The 21,735-nt window shown below is 41.0% G+C and overlaps 1 protein-coding gene across 2 annotated transcripts in view; it reads left to right on the forward strand.

The window, feature by feature from the left end:
• Window positions 1-2,296: 2,296 nt before the first annotated feature.
• The window catches only part of FBXL2 (F-box and leucine rich repeat protein 2), a 130,673-nt gene continuing 111,234 nt past the window's right edge, over window positions 2,297-21,735 (forward strand). Inside the window, exon 1 of one of the 2 annotated variants that reach the window (XM_004033815.4) lies at window positions 2,297-2,431. In XM_004033815.4, coding sequence (XP_004033863.1) covers window positions 2,429-2,431 — 3 coding nt within the window. In that variant the 5' untranslated portion in view covers window positions 2,297-2,428. The remainder of the gene's footprint in view (window positions 2,432-21,735) is intronic. The other variant, XM_055383688.2, reaches the window with a different exon arrangement.

The raw sequence follows: 21,735 nt of genomic DNA on the forward strand, positions 1-21,735 counted from the left end.
GCCTCCCAAAGTGCTGGGATTACAGGCGTGAGCCACCTTGCCCGGCCTGTATTTTTTTTTAAGTGCTATGGGAAGCCACTGAAAATGCTGCTATTGTGTAGGATGCAGGAGGGAAGACATGGGGTCATAGTCCACTTGTGCTGCTATAACAAAATACCACAGGACCATGTAATTTATAAACAATAGAAATTTATTTTTCATAGTTCTGGAGGCTGGGAAGTCTAAGATCAATGTGCTGGCCGATTTGGTGTCTGGTGAGGGCTGCTCTGCTTCCAAGATGGTGTCTTGTTGCTGCATCCTCTGGAGGATTGCTGTGTCCTCACCTGGCAGAAGGGATGAAAAGGCAAAAAGGGGCTGAATTCACTCCCTCAAGCTCTCTTATAAGGGCATTAATCCCATTCATGAGGACAGAGCTCTCACGACCTACTCCCCTCCTTGAGGTCCTCTTCCTAAAACTGTCACATTTTATATGTTTTCACGTAAAGTTTGAAGGGGACACAAACATTCAAATCATAGCACATATGGAGATGAATTTGGGTGAGACAATAGTGGTTGTGAGGTGGAGATGTTGTAGAGTGGATAGACTGAGAATTTAAGGTGGAGTCAAGAATATGTGATAATGGACTGGAAGTGAGGTGTGAGGAAACAGCAGAATCAGGGACAATTCCTAGGTTTTTGTCTTAACAATCAAGGGGATAGTAGGGACTTTCGCTTTGAGAAGACTGGGGAGTAAGAAACTTGGATCAAGAGGTTAATTTGGGCCATATTACGTTGTGATGTCTATTAGGCACTCCGGGGGAGATGTCAGGTCAGCTGTTGAATATGATTCTTCTTCACAGATTTTTTTTTACACTTTAAAATTCTTTTTCTCTTTTTTGTAACTTTTTTTGTTGTTGTTTTTATTTTGTCATTTTTTTCTGCTTCTAACACACCAAAACTCACTCCTTCCTTCCTTCCTTCCTTCCCTCCCTATTTCTTTCTTTCTTTTTTTTTTTTTGAGACAGAGTCTCACTCTGTTGCCCAGGCTGGAGTGCAGTGGCACGATCTTGGCTCACTGCAAGCTTCACCTCCTGGGTTCACGCCATTCTCCTGGCTCAGCCTCCAAGTAGCTGGGACTACAGGCACCCGCCACCATGCCCGGCTAATTTTTTGTATTTTTAGTAGAGACGGGGTTTCACCTTGTTAGCCAGGATAGTCTCGATCTCCTGACCCCTTGATCCATGGGCCTCGGCCTCCCAAAGTGCTGGGATTACAGGCGTGAGCCACCGCGCCCGGCCTTTCTCACTCTTTCTTTCTTTTGAGTCAGGGTCTTGCTATGTTGCCCAGGCTGGTCTCAAACTCCTGGCCTCAAGCAATCCTCCTGCTTCAGCCTCCCAAAGTGCTGGGACTACAAGTGTCCCATCGCACTGGGTCCTTCTTCATAGAGTTAATGGGCTGGATTTCAGGATATCTAGAGTTCCCTTCAACCATATTAAAAACATTCAACAAATTGCCAGTTGATTTAATGAATTAGACAATATGCATAGAATGCTATTCCATTAAGTGGTATGCAAAGATAATAATTTTTTTTTTTTTTTTTTTGAGACGGAGTCTTGCTCTGTCGCCCAGGCTGGAGTACAGTGGTGTGATCTCAGCTCACTGCAAGCTCCACCTCCCGGGTTCACGCCATTCTCCTGCCTCAGCCTGCCGAGTAGCTGGGACTACAGGCGTCCCCCACCACGCCTGGCTAATTTTTTGTATTTTTAGTAGAGATGGGGTTTCATCGTGTTAGCCAGGATGGTCTTGATCTCCTGACCTCGTGATCCGCCCGCCTCGGCCTCCCAAAGTGCTGGGACTACAGGCGTGAGCCACCGCGCCTGGCCCCAAGATAATCATTTTTAATCTAAAAAAGTAGATTATAAAACAGTTACCTATGGTTTGGCACCATTTTTAAGAATACAGTATATTATAACAACTCATTGGAAGCTTGAAGCAGATAGAATGGAATCTGAGCAGTAGCTACTTCAGGTGCTGGGGTGAGTGTCGTTTTATCCTTTTAAATTCTTGTTATTGGTAATTTAAAATGTTTTCAATAATCATGCATTACCTGTATAACGTTTTTTTAAAAAAAAAAATCCATGGTCTCTTTCAGCTGGGCAGTCTGCGGCTGGGTAATCTGTCAGGTGAGGGACATCAAGGTGATCAGGCTGAGAGGATGGACCAGATACAAAGTGGGAGAGGCGAAGAGGCCCAGTTCCAGGGCCGGGGGCGAGGGGTGGGCGGTCCAAAGGGCACCGCCCCTGCGGGTCACGTGCTCGCCGACCACCAATGGCCGCCTCCGAGCCCACCTTGGGGACGGGGCGGGGCGCCTGGCTGGCGTCACCAGGACAACGGGCGTCGCCGGCGCCGTGTGACTTCGGGCTGTGGGCTCGCTCGCGGCTCTTCGGCCATGGTGAGTCTGGGACCCGCGTCTGCCCAGCTGCCCCGCCCTACCCCTACCGGGCTGGGTCCCCACGCCGCCGCCCGCTAGGGTCGGGCAGGCGGCGCCGGGGTCGTGGAGAGGCCGGGCCGCGGCCTGCGAGGCTGCTGGGCAGGGCAGGGCTGGGCGGGCCCGGGGAGGGGTAACCTGGGGGATTCAGAGCGCCCGCCTGCCGGGGGGCGACCGCGATGCAGCGTTCTCTGCCGCTGGAGTCGGGGTGACAGCCCGGACCCCCACCCAGTGGGCCGCCGGACGACGTGACGCTGTTTGGCCCGAGAGAGCCTGGGAAGCCACCCAAGGAGGGTGTGGTTAAAAAAAAAAAAATCTTGTATATGGATATCATATGTATTTATATTTACACTAAAGCAGTCTATGTGCCTCCAGTTTTGTTTCTATGCAATTATATGTAACTAATATAAGACATATATCTTCCTTTCGAAATCAGCATTCTGATAGGTTTTTTAGCACGTGGAAATTAAAATTTTTGATTTTAGAGACCCCTCCCCTCCTTTCTAAAAAATAGAGGGCATTAAGCTGGAGGGTTTTTTTTCTGAGTGCCGCACCCTCACTAAGGGATTTAATTAATTCATAATTAGTGCATTGTAAACGTCTTAAATCATTACCTTTGTTCAGGTAACTTCAGACGGCGTGGGCATAACACCTGGCCCCCTTTAAGCTCGTTTTAAAAACGTTGCTCGGTTTCACTCGGCGGAGGTGCTGGCTTGAACAGACAAGTTCAGAGAATTGCCAACCGAAGGCATAATTCTCCAGAGGCCTTCACGGGGTGTAAGAGAAGAGAGGAGCTAGACTCCTTGCTTGGGGACACACCCTTGGTATAGAATACTTGAGGAGGTATGGCGGTAGGTGTAGGTAATAGGGAAATACTTAGTTTTGTTTTAACCATGAGTAATTAAGTGGAGATTTTCTCCTTATCTGCAGGAGTTAGTGGAAGTGCTGATGAGCTGAGAATGCAGGGTGCTTCCCGAGTGCCAGCTGGCCTCATGGAGAAAAAACTATCATTAGGAATCCTGGCTGGCTCAGTTTTTTTCTTAATAACCAAGGAGAGGGATGGTGGTGGGAGTGGATGGTGTCTCTCATTGACTCTGGAAAAGCAACTTCCAAATGTGTGGCATTATTGCTGGCAGGAGAAAAACATCAACCATAAATCACAGTACCATGTAATGCCTTTATTTTGTGTATGTTTCTTTTTTAAATTGCGAATTGCTTTTTAAGTGACAAATTAATAGAGCTGGCAAGAGTTTCAGAAAGTGAATTTTATGAAGATATAAGTGTTTCAAATATTGCAGTAATTTGCTGTTATATGTTATATGTGAGAAAAGCCCTAACAATTGTAGCAAGGAGAAAGAATATCCAGGAATTAATTTTTCACAGCTCTCTGAAGTCTCATATTCCTCCTGTCATCCATTTTCCTTTATTTTTACTTCTTCCACTTTCGTTCTGGCCCACAGCCCACCCTCATTCACTATTGTGAATTTTAGAGTTTTACTTTAAAATAAAAGCATTTACTGTAGTTTTGTATTAGTGGTTGCTTTGCTGAACTTAATAATGCTTTGCTTTTTGTTTGTCTTTAAGCATTAAGAATTTAACTCACAGGAGCTTAATTGATTGATAAGGTGCCCAGGCTTCCATGGAAGTGGGGAATGGTTGGTACAGGAGGGAGAGGGATGAAGCGGCTGCATATATATGTCATCCCCAAAACCGTATTCTTTTTTTTTTTTTTTGAGACGGAGTCTTGCTCTGTCGCCCAGGCTGGAGTGCAGTGGTGCGATCTCGGCTCACTGCAAGCTCCGCCTCCCGGGTACACGCCATTCTCCTGCCTCAGCCTCCCGAGTAGCTGGGACTACAGGCGAGTGCCACCACGCCCAGCTAATTTTTGTATTTTTAGTAGAGATGGGGTTTCACCATGTTGGTCAGGATGGTCTCCGTCTCTTGACCTTGTGATCCTCCTGCCTTGGCCTCCCAAAGTGCTGGGATTGCAGGCGTGAGCCACCATGCCTGGCCCCCAGAACTGTGTTCTAAATCACATTACGCTTCCTTAACTGCTTGAATCTAAACAAAACTTTAGCCGTTGATATAAATGACTTGGCACATTAATTTTGGAACTATTTCTCAATGAAAATTTCTTCAATTAAGCCGTTTATTTCTACTCTATAATAATAATGACAGCTAATATTTATTGTGTACATATGTACATAGTTATTACTACAGAGGCAGTAGAAATTTTTCTAAGAGTCGTAAATGATCAGAACAACCTCGTGATGAAGATACCTTTATCCTATTTTAGAGATGAGGAAATTGAGGCACAGAGAGGTAAAGTAACTTGCTTAGGTCACCCCACTGATAAATTGAGCCACTTTTAAAACCTGGCAGTTTCTCTCAACCTGTTTATGGATTGTACTGTAACGTATAGTGTATCTTTATATGTTTCCTCATATATATGTTAGGAAATTAGTTTTCCTTCTTATTAGGACTTAAGTTTTTGAGCACTTATAAATAACTTGTGTTTTGTTGTTCCTGGTACTGGGTTAGATACTACGGAACAGGGTAGGCATGCTTAGCCGTCTCTCCCCTTTCTTCTTTCCTTCTTTCACAAAGTTGAAATGAGAAGGAATTAATAAAGACATGAATTAGATCAGCGTTCTTACTCACAGCTATACTAGCATTGAGTTTCTCCTGTCACATCAGTTCAGTTAAGGAATTGGCATCCGCTTTTTGTGTGAATCACAAAGACAAGTGTTTTACATAAAGCCTTTTGGATGTGGAGGATTTAACAGTGTTTTTAAAAAATGTATTCTCTGAGATTTTCCTAATTTTTAGATTTTAGTTTCACATTCTACAATTGTTACGAAAAGACTTCAAGGCTGGGCTCAGTGGCTCACGCCTGTAATCCCAGCACTTTGGGAGGCTGAGATGGGAGGATTGCTTCAGTCCCGGAGTTCAAGACCAGTCTGGGCAACATGGTGAGACCCATCTCTACTAAAAATTTGAAAAATTAGCCAGGCATGGTGGTGCACGCCTGTGGTTCTACCTATTTGGGCAGCTGAGGTGGAAGGATCCCTTGAGTCCAGGAGCTCAAGGCTGTGCTGAATTGTGTTCACACCACTGCCCTCCAGTCTGGGCAATAGAGCAAGGCCCTGTATCCAAAAAAAAAAAAAGAAAAGAAAAAAAGGCATCTAATAATTGTTTAAATTTTAATTCATATGGAACAAAATCTATTGGGATATATATGACTTGTCAAGTTTTTGTTATTGTTTAACACTTTATTGTGTAAAGCACATTTAGTTTTTGGAAATAAATAATATTTTATCATATAATTTTCCAGTTTAATTTGTTCATTTTGACTTTCCTATTTTGACACTTCTCTCTCTGTATTTGTGGTCAAGACTTGTCACAGGTATTGGGAAGCAGAAGATGGAGGGAACACTGCAAAAATAGTTTTGCCCATTAAAGTGATTTTTTTAATTTTTAATTTTTAATTTTTAAAATTCTAAATTATACTTTAAGTTCTAGGGTACATGTGCACAACGTGCAGGTTTGTTACATATGTATACATGGGCCATGTTTGTGTGCTGTACCCGTTAACTTGTCATTTACATTAGGTATATCTCCTAATGCTATCCCTCCCCCCTCCCCCTACCCCTCAACAGGCCCCAGTGTGTAATGTTCCCCACCCTGTGTCCAAGTGTTCTCATTGTTCGTTCCCACCTATGAATGAGAACATGTGGTGTTTGGTTTTCTGTCCTTGTGATAGTTTGCCCAGAATGATGGTTTCTGGCTTCATCCATGTCCTTGCAAAGGACATGAACTCATCCTTTTTTATGGCTGCATAGTATTCCATGGTGTATATGTGCCACATTTTCTTAATCCAGTCTATCATTCTTGGACATTTGGGTTGGTTCCAAGTCTTTGCTATTGTGAATAGTGCTGCAGTAAACATACGTGTGCATGTGTCTTTATAGCAGCATGATTTATAATCCTTTGGGTATATACCCAGTAATGGGATTGCTGGGTCAAATGGTATTTCTAGTTCTAGATCCTTGAGGAATTGCTGCACTGTCTTCCACAATGGTTGAACTAGTTTACAGTCACACGAACAGTGTAAAAGTGTTCCTATTTCTCCACATTCTCTCCAGCACCTGTTGTTTCCTGACTTTTTAATGATCGCCATTCTAACTGGTGTGAGATGGTATCTCGTTGTGGTTTTGATTTGCATTTCTCTGATGGCCAGTGATGATGAGCATTTTTTCATGTGTCTGTTGGCTGCATAAATGTCTTCTTTTGAGAAGTGTCTGTTCATATCCTTTGCCCAGTTGTTGATGGGGTTGTTTGATTTTTTTCTTGTAAATTTATTTAAGTTATTTGTAGATTCTGGATATTAGCCCTTTGTCAGATGGGTAGATTGCAAAAATTTTCTCCCATTCTGTAGGTTGCCTGTTCACTCTGATGGTAGTTTCTTTTGCTGTGCAGAAGCTCTTTAGTTTAATTAGATCCCATTTGTCAATTTTGGCTTTTGTTGCCATTGCTTTTGGTGTTTTAGTCACGAAGTCCTTGCCCATGCCTATGTCTTGAGTGGTATTGCCTAGGTTTTCTTCTAGGGTTTTTATGGTTTTAGGTCTAACATTTAAGTCTTTAATCCATCTTGAATTAATTTTTGTATAAGGTATAAGGAAGGGATCCAGTTTCAGCTTTCTGTATATGGCTAGCCAGTTTTCCCAGCACCATTTATTAAATAGGGAATCCTTTCCCCATTTCTTATTTTTGTCAGGTTTGTCAAAGATCAGATGGTTGTAGATGTGTGGTGGTATTTCTGAGGGCTCTGTTCTTTTCCATTGGTGTATATATCTGTTTTGGTACCAGTACCATGCTGTTTTGGTTACTGTAGCCTTGTAGTATAGTTTGAAGTCAGGTAGCATGATGCCTCCAGCTTTGTTCTTTTGACTTAGGATTGTCTTGGCAATGTAGGCTCTTTTTTGGTTCCATATGAACTTTAAAGTAGTTTTTTCCAATTCTGTGAAGAAAGTCATTGGTAGCTTGATGGGGATGGCATTGAATCTATAAATTACCTTGGGCAGTATGGCCATTTTCACGATATTGATTCTTTCTATCCATGAGCATGGAATGTTCTTCCATTTGTTTGTGTCCTCTTTTATTTTGTTGAGCAGTGGTTTATAGTTCTCCTTGAAGAGGTCCTTCACATCCCTTGTAAGTTGGATTCCTAGGTGTTTTATTCTCTTTGAAACAATTGCGAATGGGAGTTCACTCATGATTTGGCTCTCTGTTTGTCTGTTATTGGTGTATAGGAATGCTTGTGATTTTTGCACATTGATTTTGTATCCTGAGACTTTGCTGAAGTGGCTTATCAGCTTAAGGAGATTTTGGGCTGAGATAATGGGGTTTTCTAAACATACAATCATGTCATCTGCAAACAGGGACAATGTGACTTCCTCTTTTCCTAATTGAATACTCTTTATTTCCTTCTCCTGCCTGATTGCCCTGGCCAGAACTTTCAACACTATATTGAATAGGAGTGGTGAGAGAGGGCATCCCTGTCTTGTGCCAGTTTTCAAAGGGAATGCTTCCAGTTTTTGCCCATTCAGTATGATATTGGCTGTGGGTTTGTCATAAATAGCTCTTATTATTTTGAGATACGTTCCATCATTACCTAGTTTATTGAGAGTTTTTAGCAAGAAGGGCTGTTGAATTTTGTCAAAGGCCTTTTCTGCATCTATTGAGATAATCATGTGGTTTTTGTCCTTGGTTCTGTTTATATGATGGATTACGTTTATTGATTTGTGTATGTTGAACCAGCCTTGCATCTCAGGGATGAAGCCAACTTGATCGTGTTGGATAAGCTTTTTGATGTGCTGCTGGATTCAGTTTGCCAGTATTTTATTGAGGATTTTTGCATCGATGTTCATCAGGGATATTGGTCTAAAATTCTCTTTTTTTGTTGTGTCTCTGCCAGGCTTTGGTATCAGGATGATGTTGGCCTCATAAAATGAGTTAGGGAGGATACCCTCTTTTTCTATTGATTGGAATAGTTTCAGAAGGAATGGTACGAGCTCCTCTTTGTACCTCTGGAAGAATTCAGCTGTGAATCTGTCTGGTCCTGGACTTTTTTTGGTTGGCAGGCTATTAATTATTGCCTCAATTTCAGAGCCTGTTATTGGTCTATTTAGAGATTCAACTTCTTCCTGGTTTAGTCTTAGGAGGGTATATGTGTCCAGGAATTTATCCATTTCTTCTGGATTTTCTAGTTTATTTGCGTAGAGGTGTTTACAGTATTTTCTGATGGTAGTTTGTGTTTCTGTGCAATCAGTGGTGATATTCCGTTTATGATCTTTTATTGCATCTATTTGATTCTTCTCTCTTTTCTTCTTTATTAGTCTTGCTAGCAGTCTATCAATTTTGTTGATCTTTTCAAAAAACGGCTCCTGGATTCTTTGATTTTTTTGAAGGGTTTTTTGTGTCTCTATCTCCTTCAGTTCTGCTCTGATCTTAGTTATTTCTTGCCTTCGGCTAGCTTTTGAATGTGTTTGCTCTTGCTTCTCTAGTTCTTTTAATTGTGATGTTAGGGTGTCAATTTTAGATCTTTTCTGCTTTCTCTTGTGGGCATTTAGTGCTATAAATTTCCCTGTACACACTGCTTTGAATGTGTCCCAGAGATTCTGGTATGTTGTGTCTTTGCTCTCATTGGTTTCAAAGAACATCTTTATTTCTGCCTTCATTTCGTTATATACCCAGTAGTCATTCAGGAGCAGGTTGTTCAGTTTCCATGTAGAGCCCTTTTGAGTGAGTTTCTTAATCCTGAGTTCTAGTTTGATTGCACTGCAGTCTGAGAGACAGTTTGTTATAATTTCTGTTCTTTTACATTTGCTGAGGAGTGCTTTACTTCCAACTATGTGGTCAATTTTGGAATAAGTGCAATGTGATGCTGAGAAGAATGCATATTCTGTTGATTTGGGGTGGAGAGTTCTGTAGATGTCTATTGGGTCCGCTTGGTGCAGAGCTGAGTTCAATTCCTGGATATCCTTGTTAACTTTCTGTCTCATTGATCTGTCTAATGTTGACAGTGGGGTGTTAAAGTCTCCCATTATTATTGTGTGGGGGTCTAAGTCTCTTTCTAGGTCTCTAAAGGCTTGCTTTATGAATCTGGGTGCTCCTGTAATGGGTGCATATATATTTAGGATAGTTAGCTCTTGTTGTTGAATTGATCCATTTACCATTATGTAATGGCCTTCTTTGTCTCTTTTGATCTTTGTTGGTTTAAAGTCTGTTTTATCAAAGATAGAATTGCAACCCCTGCTTTTTTTGTTTTCCATTTGCTTGGTAGATCTTGCTCCATCCCTTTATTTTGAGCCTATGTGTGTCTCTGCATGTGTTATGGGTCTCCTGCATACAGCACACTGTTGGGTCTTGACTCTTTATCCAATTTGCCAGTCTGTGTCTTTTAATTGGAGCATTTAGCCCATTTACATTTAAGGTTAATATTGTTATGTGTGAATTTGATTGTGTCATTATGATGTTAGCTGGTTATTTTGCTCGTTCATTGATGCAGTTTCTTCCTAGCATTGATAGTCTTTACAGTTTGGCATGTTTTTGCAGTGGCTGGTACTGGTTGTTCCTTTCCATGTTTAGCACTTCCTTCAGGAGCTCTTGTAAGGCAGGCCTGGTGGTGACAAAATCTCTCAGCATTTGTTTGTCTGTAAAGGATTTTATTTCTCCTTCACTTCTGAAGCTTAGTTTGGCTGGATATGAAATTCTGGGTTGAAAATTCTTTTCTTTAAGAATGTTAAATATCGGCCCCCACTCTCTTCTGGCTTGTAGAGTTTCCGCCAAGAGATCCGCTGTTAGTCTGATGGGCTTCCCTTTGTGGGTAACCCGACCTTTCTTTCTGGCTGCCCTTAATATTTTTTCCTTCATTTCAACTTTGGTGAATCTGACAATTATGTGTCTTGGTATTGCTCTTCTCAAGGATTATCTTTGTGGCATTCTCTGTATTTCCTGAATTTGAATGTTGGCCTGCCTTGCTAGGTTGGGGATGTTCTCCTGTATAATATCCTGCAGAGTGTTTTCCAACTTGGTCCCATTCTCCCCATCACTTTCAGGTACACCAATCAGACGTAGATTTGGTCTTTTCACATAGTCCCATATTTCTTGGAGGCTTTGTTCATTTCTTTTTATTCTTTTTTCTCTAAACTTCTCGCTTCATTTCATTCATTTGATCTTCCATCACTGATACCCTTTCTTCCACTTGATCAAATCGGCTACTGAAGCTTGTGCATGCATCACGTAGTTCTCATGCCATGGTTTTCAGCTCCATCAGGTCATTTAAGGTCTTCTCTACACTATTTATTCTAGTTTGCCATTCGTCTAATCTTTCTTCAAGGTTTTTAGCTTCTTTGCGATGGGTTTGAGCATCCTCCTTTAGCTTGGAGAAGTTTGTTATTACCGATCATCTGAAGCCTTCTTCTCTCAAAGTCATTCTCCATCCAGCTTTGTTCTGTTGCTGGCGAGGAGCTGCGTTCCTTTGGAGGAGAAGAGGTGCTCTGATTTTTAGAATTTTCAGCTTTTCTGCTCTGGTTTCTCCCCATCTTTGTGGTTTTATCTACCTTTGGTCTTTGATGATGGTGATGTACAGATGGGGTTTTGGTGTGGATGTCCTTTCTGTTTGTTAGTTTTCCTTCTAACAGTCAGGACCCTCAGCTGCAGGTCTGTTGGAGTTTGCTGGAGGTCCACTCCAGACCCTGTTTGCCTGGGTATCACCAATGGAGGCATCAGAACAGCAAATATTGCAGAATGGCAAATGTTGCTGCCTGATCCTTCCTCTGGAAGCTTCGTCTCAGATGGGCACCCGGCTGTATGAGGTGTCAGTCGGCCTCTACTGGGAGATGTCTCCCAGTTAGGCTGCTCAGGGGTCAGGTACCCACTTGAGGAGGCAGTCTGTCTGTTCTCAGATCTCCAACTCCATGCTCAGAGAACCACTACTCTCTTCAAAGCTGTCAGACGGGGACATTTAAGTCTGCAAAAGTTTCTGCTGCCTTTTGTTCGGCTGTGCCCTGCCCCCAGAGGTGGAGTCTACAGAGGCAGGCAGGCCTCCTTGAGCTGCAGTGGGCTCCACCCAGTTCGAGCCTCCCGGCTGCTTTGTTTACCTACTGAAGCCTCAGCAATGGCGGGCGCCTCTCCTCTAGCTTCTCTCCTGCCTTGCAGTTCAATCTCAGACTGCTGTGTTAGCAATGAGTGAGGCTCCGTGGGCGTGGGACCCTCTGAGCCATGCGCGGGATATAATTTCCTGGTGTGCCGTTTGCTAAGACCACTGGAAAAGTGCAGTATTAGAGTGGGAGTGTCCCGATTTTCCAGGTACCATTTGTCACGGCTTCCCTTGGCTAGGAGAGGGAACTCCCCAACCCCTCGCGCTTTCCAGGTGAGGCAATGCCCCGCCCTGCACCATGGGCTGCACCCACGGTCCAACAAGCCCCAGTGAGATGAACCTGGTACCTCAGTTGGAAATGCAGAAATCACCCGTCTTCTGTATCGCTCACGCTGGGAGCTATAGACTGGAGCTGTTCCCATTCTGCCATCTTGGAACCTCCCACCCTAAAGTGATTTTTTTTTTTAACTCAAGGTTTACAGACAGTTTTGGTCTTTTTGTCATTATATGACACAGTTAAGAGAATTTATATGAGATCTATGTTAATAGATCGAGGAAAGTAGAGATTTCTCTATTAATTTTCTTTCTCTTGACATTATTCATCTCCCTTTCGTCTGCACTATTGTGGGGTAGGGAGTAATTTTTAGTAATTGTAACAATAGCTTTCTTTTATAGAACCCATTCTCTGTATCCAGTTCTGGGCTGATCACATTTATTTTACTCAATTCTTCAATGTCCCTAAGAAATTGGCATTTGTTATTAAATTTTATTTATTTATTTATTAATTTTTTTGGAGACAGGGCCTCGCTCTGCTACCCAGGCTGGAGTGCAGTGGCTCAGCTCACTGTAACTTTGAACTCTTGGGCTCAAGCCGTCCTCCCACTTCATCCTCCCAAAGTGCTGGGATTACAGATGTGAGGCACTGCACCCAGCCTGAGTTTGACATTATTCCCATTTAATAGGGCTAAATTGAGTAGGCAGTTTGCCCAAGGTCATATAGTTAGTGAGTGGCAGAGCCAGGATTTGAACTCAACCAGTCTGTTTCCAAAGCCTGGGCTCTTAACCATTACATTATGGCTTCTTGCCAAACTAAAGATTGTGCCCAGTGCCTGGCACAAATGTACTAATTACACCAAGATTAAGAGTCTTAATGTCTTAGCTGAGTCAGCAGGCTCTTTTAAATTTTATGACAAGCTGTTGTCATGTTGTCTAATGACATCCTGAAGGATTTACTGTTTTTTTTTTTTTGGTTTTCCAGTTCAGACAACCAAAGCTCAGATATGGACAGCTATGGGTTGGCTACACTTTTATTGCTGTTTTCTCTGCCTCACTTTGAATCTCACTGCTATCCTGTGTAGTGTCTATATCAGCCACTTCCTCTTCCAGCACTAGGGTGGCCATGAGAGAGACAGGGATGGAACAGGGAAGTCTAAGGAGACAGAATAGGGCATTTATTGGGAAGTTTTTAATAGAGTCGGAATCAAGGTTCAAACTCAGATTTCCCAGTTCTCAGTGCTGCCTCTACAACTGTGTCTTTCCATTGATTTTTTTTGTTCTTTGGGTTTCTGTCCAACACATATTTATTGTGTGCTACTGTGTGCTAGTGACTGTTCTAGTCAGTGGATATCCAGCAGTGCGCGAACCGAGTATGGCTCTTCTCTCATGGAACTTATATTCTAGTGGCAGGGAGACAGATAATAAACAGATAAGGTGGTGAAAAGTACTTTGGAGAAAAATAAAGCTGGGTAGGAGAGAAGGAATTCTAGGGTAGGGTTGGCGAGTGAATGAGGGAAGGGAGGTGTTGCTTTTAATACAGAATAGAAGGGAAGGCCTCTCTGATAAGGTGACATTTGAGAGAGGATATGCCATGGGAATGCCTGAAGAAAGACTGTGTCAGGAGAGGGCACTAGTCAAAGGTGCCGAGGCAAGAACATGCCTGGTATGTTGGATGAACAGCAAGAAAACCAGTGGGGCTGGAGTGTAGTAAGAGAGGGGAGCGTGGTAGGAAGTAAGATCAAAGTAGTTAAGGGAGTCAAATCATGTAGGACTTTTAACCTATGTAAAGGATTTTGACTTTTCCTGTGATGGAAGGCGAAGGGATTGGTGGGGTTTATGTAGAGAAGTGGCATATATGACTTATATTTTATAAGAGAACCATTGTGGAGTAAAATTAGGGGAGAAGGGACAAAGCAGGGTGACTGGCATTTTTGTTGCAGTAATCCATAGGATTAGCTGATGGATTGGTTATGGAATATAAATGATTTTGAAGATTTGAGCCTGAGCAAGAGGAAGAAGGAACTGCCATTTGCTGAGATGAAGACCATAGAAGGAGAAAGTTTGGAGTAGGGATGAAGAAAGCAGGAATTGGACTTCATTGACTCTTGAAGTGTTAGAGTTGGAAGAGACTTCGAGTTTATCTAGTACAGTCGTTTCCTTTTACAAGCTAGTAATACTAAATACTGAGAGGTTAAATGACTTTCCCAGAGTCAAACAGCCTATACTACCTGTTGTGCAGCATAAAGAGCCCTGGAGTTGTAGTCATGCGATATAAGTTCAAATTGTAGCTTTTTTGTTTCTTAGCTCTGAACCTTGGTCAAGTCATTTATTTTCTCCAAGTCTGTTTTTCTGCCATCAAAAAGGATAATAAAGACTTCCATTTCCTGTTACGATGTTGCAAGTTGCAACAGTTGACATTATTGCTCCCACTCTGGTAGTGAGAAAAGTCAGAGAAGGTACAAAATCATAATTTTAAAAAACCTATCAGAGTTGACACAAAAAAATCTAAAGAAACAAAAATCTGGAAAGTAATGAGTGAGCCTTCTCAAGAGAAAAAAAAAGAGATACATAGGTACTTTCATCTATGGTGGAACAGCAAGAGGAAGAATTTGCAATAGATAGTTAAAGAGAAGTCAACAGTTACTGACTGCACATAGGCTGGAGTGACAATTTGGAATCCTGAGGAGTTCCAGCTACAGTGCAGGACTACACCTACCTGCCAACTTTTCCCATGGGCCTTTACTTAGTACATTGGAATAGGAGTTTGGATGCTGGGGCAAGGGAAAGAGAGCTAAGAAGGATCCTGCTGAGATGGGTGGATTCTGCTGAAGGTTGGGGGCAGGGCAGGAGAGTTAAGAGAAATCCCTGTAGTGCACCAGGGGGTTTATGAAGTCTAAGCCTGGGTGTGCAACAGGCTGTGGGCATGGCAAGACAGCTAAGAAATCTCTTGATGATTATCTAGGCTTTTACTGAGGACAAGTCAGCCTTTGAGAAGGCATAGTCAGGGTAACAGAGCAAAGAGAGATCTCCTCAAGGCACAGAAAGCAGAAGGTGCTACTGGAGACCAAGGACAACACCCTAGCTGAAAGCTGGAATGTGAGGGGAGGGCAGAGAGGAGGGAAGATATCTCACAGTTAAGAAACCTTACATAGGTTATGAAGCTCAGAGATCTGTGAAGCTTCAACAGTGCTCAGATTTTAGCTTCTCCTGAAGGTAAAGCTCTGATTTCACCCTGAAATTATTATAAGGCAATCATGAACTAACACTACAATCTCAAACCCAGCTCAACTATAGATTAAAAGGATTGAGCCTCCACTCCCAGTTTCCCAGCAACTTAATTGAAGAAGGAACTTTCCTTTATGGAGATAAATTAGTGTTCTTTTATACGCAGTATCTAGCATGAAATAAATTATGAGATATACAAAGAAACAAGAAAATGTGATCCATGGTCAGGGGAAGAAGGAGGCAAGAGAAACAGTCTCAGTGATGGCCCAGATGTTGAACACAATGGATAAACAGAGAAAATTTCAGCAGAAAGATGTAAAGTGTGAAAGATAAAGATGTAAACTATTTCTCCAAGTGGAAATGCTAGAAATGAAAAATATATTAGAAATGAAGAATTCATTTGATAGGCTTAATAGCAGACTGCACACAGCAGAAGAAAGCACCAGTAAACTTAGGGACAGATCAATAAAAATCAGCATTCAAGATCTGTGGGACAATACAAAATTGTCTAGTATATACCTGTAACTAGAGTTCAAGGAGTGGCGGAAGAGCAGGGACAGAAGTCTGAACTGAGGTACATCAGATTCAACTTTCTGAAAATCAAAAATTTTTATAAAGGAAATCTTAAAAGGAGGTAGAAAAGAAAAATATATATAAAGGTGAACAGTAATATGAATAATTGACACCTTGTCAGAAACAATGCAGGTCAGAGGACAATGAAATAATTTTTTTTTTTTTGAGACCCTCTCACTCTGTTGCTCAGGCTGGAATGCAGTGGTGTGAATATAGCTAACTATAGCCTTAATGTCCTGGGCTCAAGGAATTCTCCCACCTTAGCCTCCTGAATAGCTGGAACTACAGGTGCATGCCACCATGCCCGACTAATTTTTTAAATTTTCTGTAGAGACAGTGTCTTACTGTGTTACCCAGGCTGGTCTCAAACTCCTGAGCTGAGTGATCCTCCTTACTTACCTCCCAAAGTATTGGAATTACAGGCGTGAGCTACTGTGCCTGGCCTGGAAGAACTTTTTTAAAGTGCTGTATTTTTTTAAGCAAATCTGCTAACCTGGAATTCAATATTCAAAAGTGAAGGAGAAATAAAGATATTTTTGACAGAAGCAAAAACAATTTGTCTACATCAGACCTATATTACAATGTTAGAAGAAGTTAAGTTGAAGGGAAGTTTTAATAAAGGAAGTTCAGATCTGAAGGAATGAATTACACCAGGAAGGGTAAATATATGGATAAATATAAGGGACCTTTTAAAATATCTTTCTTTAATACATACATTTATTTTAAAAATATGGACTATTTAAAGTAGAAATAATAACATATTATTTGGTATATAGTAGAAGTAGAAGTAAGCTATCCAACAGTAAGTGCACAACAAGCAGGGGAAGTCCAGTGAAGTTAGACTGTGGTAAGTTAAAGATGCACTCTATAATCACTAAAGCAAACATTGAAAAAAAATACAGAGAGGTATAGCTGTAAGATCAGTGAAGGAAACAGAATGAATATCACATTACGAAAAAGTCAGGAAAGCAGAATAGAGGAACAAAGAAGAGAAGCAAATGGAAAATAAATATAAAGATGGCAGACTTAAAATCAACCATGTCAGTAATTACATTAAATGTAAAGACCATCATCTCCAATTAAAAGTTTGCAATTGTCAGGCTGGATAAAGTAGCGTGGTCCAACTATGTGCTGTCTTTATGAATCACTGTAAATATAAAACACAGATTGAAAAAGGGTGAAAAAGATATACCATGCAAAAAGCATAAGAAAGTTGATGTTGCTATATTAACAAAGTAGACTTTAAAACAAGGATCATTTCTAGAAAAAAGGATCATCTATAATAATCAATTTATTAAAAATACATAACAGGCCGAGCACAGTGGCTCATGCTTGTAATCACAGCACTTTCGAAGGCCGAGGCAGGTGGATCACTTGAGCTCAGGAGTTCAAGACCAGCCTGGCAAACATGGTGAAACCCCATCTCTACTAAAAATACAAAAATTAACTGGGTGTGGTGGTGCACACCTGTAATCCCAGCTTCTTGGGAGGCTGAGGTGGGAGGATCATTGAGCCTGGGAGGCAGAGGTTGCAGTGAGCCAAGATCATGCCACTGCACTCCAGCCTGGGTGACAGAGCAATCCTCTGTCTCAAACAAACAAACAAAACAAATTTGTATGTACCTCACAACAAAGCTTCAAAATACATGAAACAAAAATTGACAAAACCAAAGAGAGAAAGAGGCAAAACCACAATCATAGTTGAATATAACACCTCTATCACTAATTGACAGAACTTGTGGAGAAAGGAAAAGTCAGTAAGGATATAAAAGATTTGAACACCACTATCAACCAACTTGATCCTTGGCATTTATGAAGCAGTACACATCACTACAGAATTTAAAAAACAGCAAAATGGCAGATGTTAGTCCCTCCTTATTAGTAATTACTATAAGTACAAAAGGATTAAATTTACTAAGTAAAATGTAGTCACTGGCAGAATGGATAAAAAAAAAAAACAAGCAAAAAACTTCCCACATGATCCAATTTTATGTTGTCTGCAAGAGACCCTTGTTAGATCAAAAGACAGGTTAAAAGTGAGCTGGGTTGGCTATACTAATATCAGACAAAATAGACTAAGTTATAATAAAAATTGTTACATGAGACAAAGGTGATTATATGTTGATGAAAGGTTAATTCCTACAGGAACCATAACAATTATAAGCACATATGCACCAAACAACAGAGCCACAAATATATGCAGCAAAGTGACAAATGCAGGGAGAATTTTTTCTTCTTTTTTCTATTTTAGTGACGGAGGTCTGTCTATGTTGACCAGGCTGGTCTTGGACTCCTGGCCTCAAGCAGTCCTCCCACCTTGGCCCTCCAAAGTGCTGGGATTACAGGTGTGAGCCACTGCACCTAGCTGAGAAGTGGTTTTATAATAGTAATTGGAGACTTCACAGCTGTCATCATAGCTACCATTTGTTAAGCACTTACTATATGCCAAGACTGTCTTAGGCACTTTACGTTTATGAACTCATTTCATTCACAACAGCCCTTGTGGCAGGTTCTATTACTATCCCTATTTTGCTGAAGAGGAAACTATGGCATAGAAAAGTGGCGGGTTCCATTAATATCCCCATTTTGAGGAAGAGGAAACTATGGCATAGAAAAGTTAAATGACATGCCCAAGGTTTACAGAGGTGTAAGTGGAAGATCTTGGATTATAAGACTCTTTTGGGAAATTAGATTTGATCCTTAGAGGTTTCCTAGTCTCATTTCCCACTGAAGAAGGGATTCCTTTCTCTGACAATACTGGTTCTGTAGACTGCAGGAGCATTGAAGATGGGGGATCACTGCTTCAACAGCAAGACATTCTAGTATGGCCTATTCTAATTGCTAGAAAGTTTTTTTTTTCCTGTATTGGGGTGAAATCTCACAACTTTGATTCACTAGTCTTTGTAATAACAGAAAATAAGCCAATTGTTCTGACTGTTGAGATATGTGAAGGTTTTCATGTCTTTCACCACTAACCCCAGCATCAGTTGGAGACTTCAGTACCATACTTTCAATAATAGAACATTTAGACAGCAGAATAAGGAAACAGAAGTCTTGAACAACACTATAAATCAATGAAACCTGACAGAGTTATGTAGAACACTTAACCCAATCACACCAGAATCGACATTCTTCTCAAGTTTACATGGAACATTCTTCAGGACAGACATATGTAAGACCACAAAACAAGTTCCAATAAATGTAAAAAGACTGAAATACTACTAAGTATCTTCTTGGATAACAATGGAATGAAGCTAGAAATCAATAATAGAAGGAAAACTGGAAAATTCACAAATATGTGAAAATAACACTTTATTTTTTTTGAGACGGAGTCTCGCTCTGTTGCCTAGGCTGGAGTGCAGTAGCGTGGTCATAGCTCACTGTGGGCTCAATATCCTGGGCTCAAGCTATCCTCCTGCCTTAGCCTCCTGGATAGCTGGGATTATAGGGACATGCCACCATGCCCTGCTGATTTTTAAATTTTTTTGTAGAGTCGGGTCTCACTATGTTGCCCAGGCTAGCCTTGAACTCCTGGTCTTAAGTGATCCTCCTGCCTTGGCCTCCCAAAGTGCTTGAGTAACAGGCATGAGCCACTGTGCCTGGCCCCAGGTTAACACATTATTAATCAGTAGGTGAAAGAAATAATGGCTATTTAAAAATACTTTGAGATGAATAGAAATGAAAATATATCATATGGGATGCAATGAAAGCAGTATACTTAGAGGGAACTTTATAAATGTAAATGCTTACATTAAAAAGAAGAAAGGCCAGGCACAGTGCCTCACACCTATAATCCCAGCACTTTTGGGGACTAAGGCAGAAGGATCAGTTGAGCCCAGGAGTTCAAGACCAGCCTGGGCAACATAGGGAGATCCTATCTCTACAAAAAATCATTTTAAAAATTAGCTGGGTGTAGTGGCATGTACCTGTAGTCCCAGCTACTTGGGAAGCTGAGGTGGGAGGACTGCTTGAGCCAGGGAGGTTGAGACTGCATTGAGCTGTGATCATGCCACTGCACTCCAGTCTGACTGATAGAGTGAGACCCTGTTTCCAAAAAAAAAAAAAAAAAAAAAAAGAGTCCAGTCAGTAACTTTGCACCTCAAGGAACTAGAAATACATTAGATAATTTAGCTATTTAACATAGTGCTCACTGGAACTTGGAATACAGTAGGCACTTACTAAATATTAGTCTCATATATCCAACACAAAGATTCATCATTGACACTACTTTGAAAATAAATGTAAGTTACTATTTATGGCACTATTTCCACTTCTGCAGTTTGTTTTGATGGATTGTTTTTTTAATCCAGGTTTTAAAAATTGAGATATTCATCATATACTATTAATTTTGCTCACGTAAAAAGTACAATTCAGTGGGATTTAGTATATTCACCAAGTTGTGTGACTATTACAACTGTCTAATTCAAGACTTTTTTCATACCTTCAAAAGAAACCTCATATACATTCACAGTCACTTTCCAGCCCTAGGCAGCTACTAGTCTATTTTCTGTCTCCATGGATTTGCCTTTTCTGGACATTTAATGTAAATTGAAACATACAATATGTACCCTTTTTTGTCTGCTTTCAGTAGCATATTTTCAAGACTCATTCCTGTTGTAACATGTATCATTACTTAATTCCTTTTTATTGCTGACTAATATTCCACATTTTGGAATACCACATTTTGTTTATCCCTTCATCAGCTGATGGACATTTTGTAATTGTTTCCACTATTTGGCTATTAAGAGTAATGCTGCTATGAACATTCATGGACAAGTTTTTGTGTGGACATATATTTTCATTTCTCTTTAGTCTTGACTTACAAGTGGAGTTGCTGGGTCATATGGTAACTCTTTTTAACCTTTGAGGAACTGCCAGATTGTTTTCCAAAGTGGCTATACCATTTTACATTCCCACCAGCAGTGTATGAGAGTTCCAGTTTCTCCACATGTTCACCATTACTTATTAGTATCTTTTTTATTTTAGCCATCCTATGGGTATGATGTATCTCACTGTGTTTTGACTTACCCTTGTCTGACCCTTAAGTTGAACATCTTTTCATGTATGTATTGGCCATTTGCATATCTTCTTTGCAGAAATGTCTATTCAAATCTTTTGCCCATTGTAAAATTGGGTTGTCTTTTATTGAGTTTCAGAAGTTCTTTGTAGTTTGCATACAAGTGCCTGGTCAGATCTGTGATTTGCGGATATTGTCTCCAATCTTGTGAGTTTTTTTCCTACACTTTCTTGATGGTGCCCTTTGAAGTACAAAGGTCTTTTGTTTGTTTGTTTGTGTTTCTGAGACAGGGTCTTGCTTTGTAACCCAGGCTGGAGTGCAGTGGTGCGATCTTGGCTCACTGCAGCCTCTGCCTCCCAGGTTCAAGCTATTCTCCCACCTCAGCCTCCTGAGTAACTGGGCCTACAGGCATGCACCATCATGCCCTGCTAATTTTTGTACTTTTAGTAGAGATGGGGTTTCACCATGTTGGCCAGGCTGGTCTTGAACTCCCAACCTCAAGCTATCCACCTGCCTTGGCCTCCCCAAGTACTAGGATTACAGGCATGAGCTGCCACACCCAGCCAGGTCTTTTATTTTGATGAAGTCCGGTTTATCAATTTTTTTTGGATGTTTATGCTTTCAGTCTCATATCTAAGAAACCATTGCATAATCCAAGGCCACCAAGATTTATGCATATGTTTTCTTCTAAGGGTTATAATTTTAGCTCTTATATTTATTTAAGTCGCTGAGCCATTTTGAATTGTTTTTATATGAAGTGAGATAGGGGGTCCAAATTCATTGTTTTGCTTGTATATATCCAGTTGTACCAGTACCGTTTCTTGAAAAGACTTCTTTCTCCATTTAAATCAGTGCTCATAAATTTAAGAGTTTATTTCTGGATTCTCTTTATTTTAGCCAATTTTATAATTTTATTTTAGATTATCTGTTCTGTTCCATTGATCTATATGTCTACCCTTATGCCAGTGAACACATTGTTTTAACTGCTGTAGCTTTGTAGTAAATTTCAAAATCT

This window comes from Gorilla gorilla, chromosome 2 (assembly GCF_029281585.2).
Source record: "Gorilla gorilla gorilla isolate KB3781 chromosome 2, NHGRI_mGorGor1-v2.1_pri, whole genome shotgun sequence".
Classification (NCBI taxonomy): domain Eukaryota; kingdom Metazoa; phylum Chordata; class Mammalia; order Primates; family Hominidae; genus Gorilla; species Gorilla gorilla.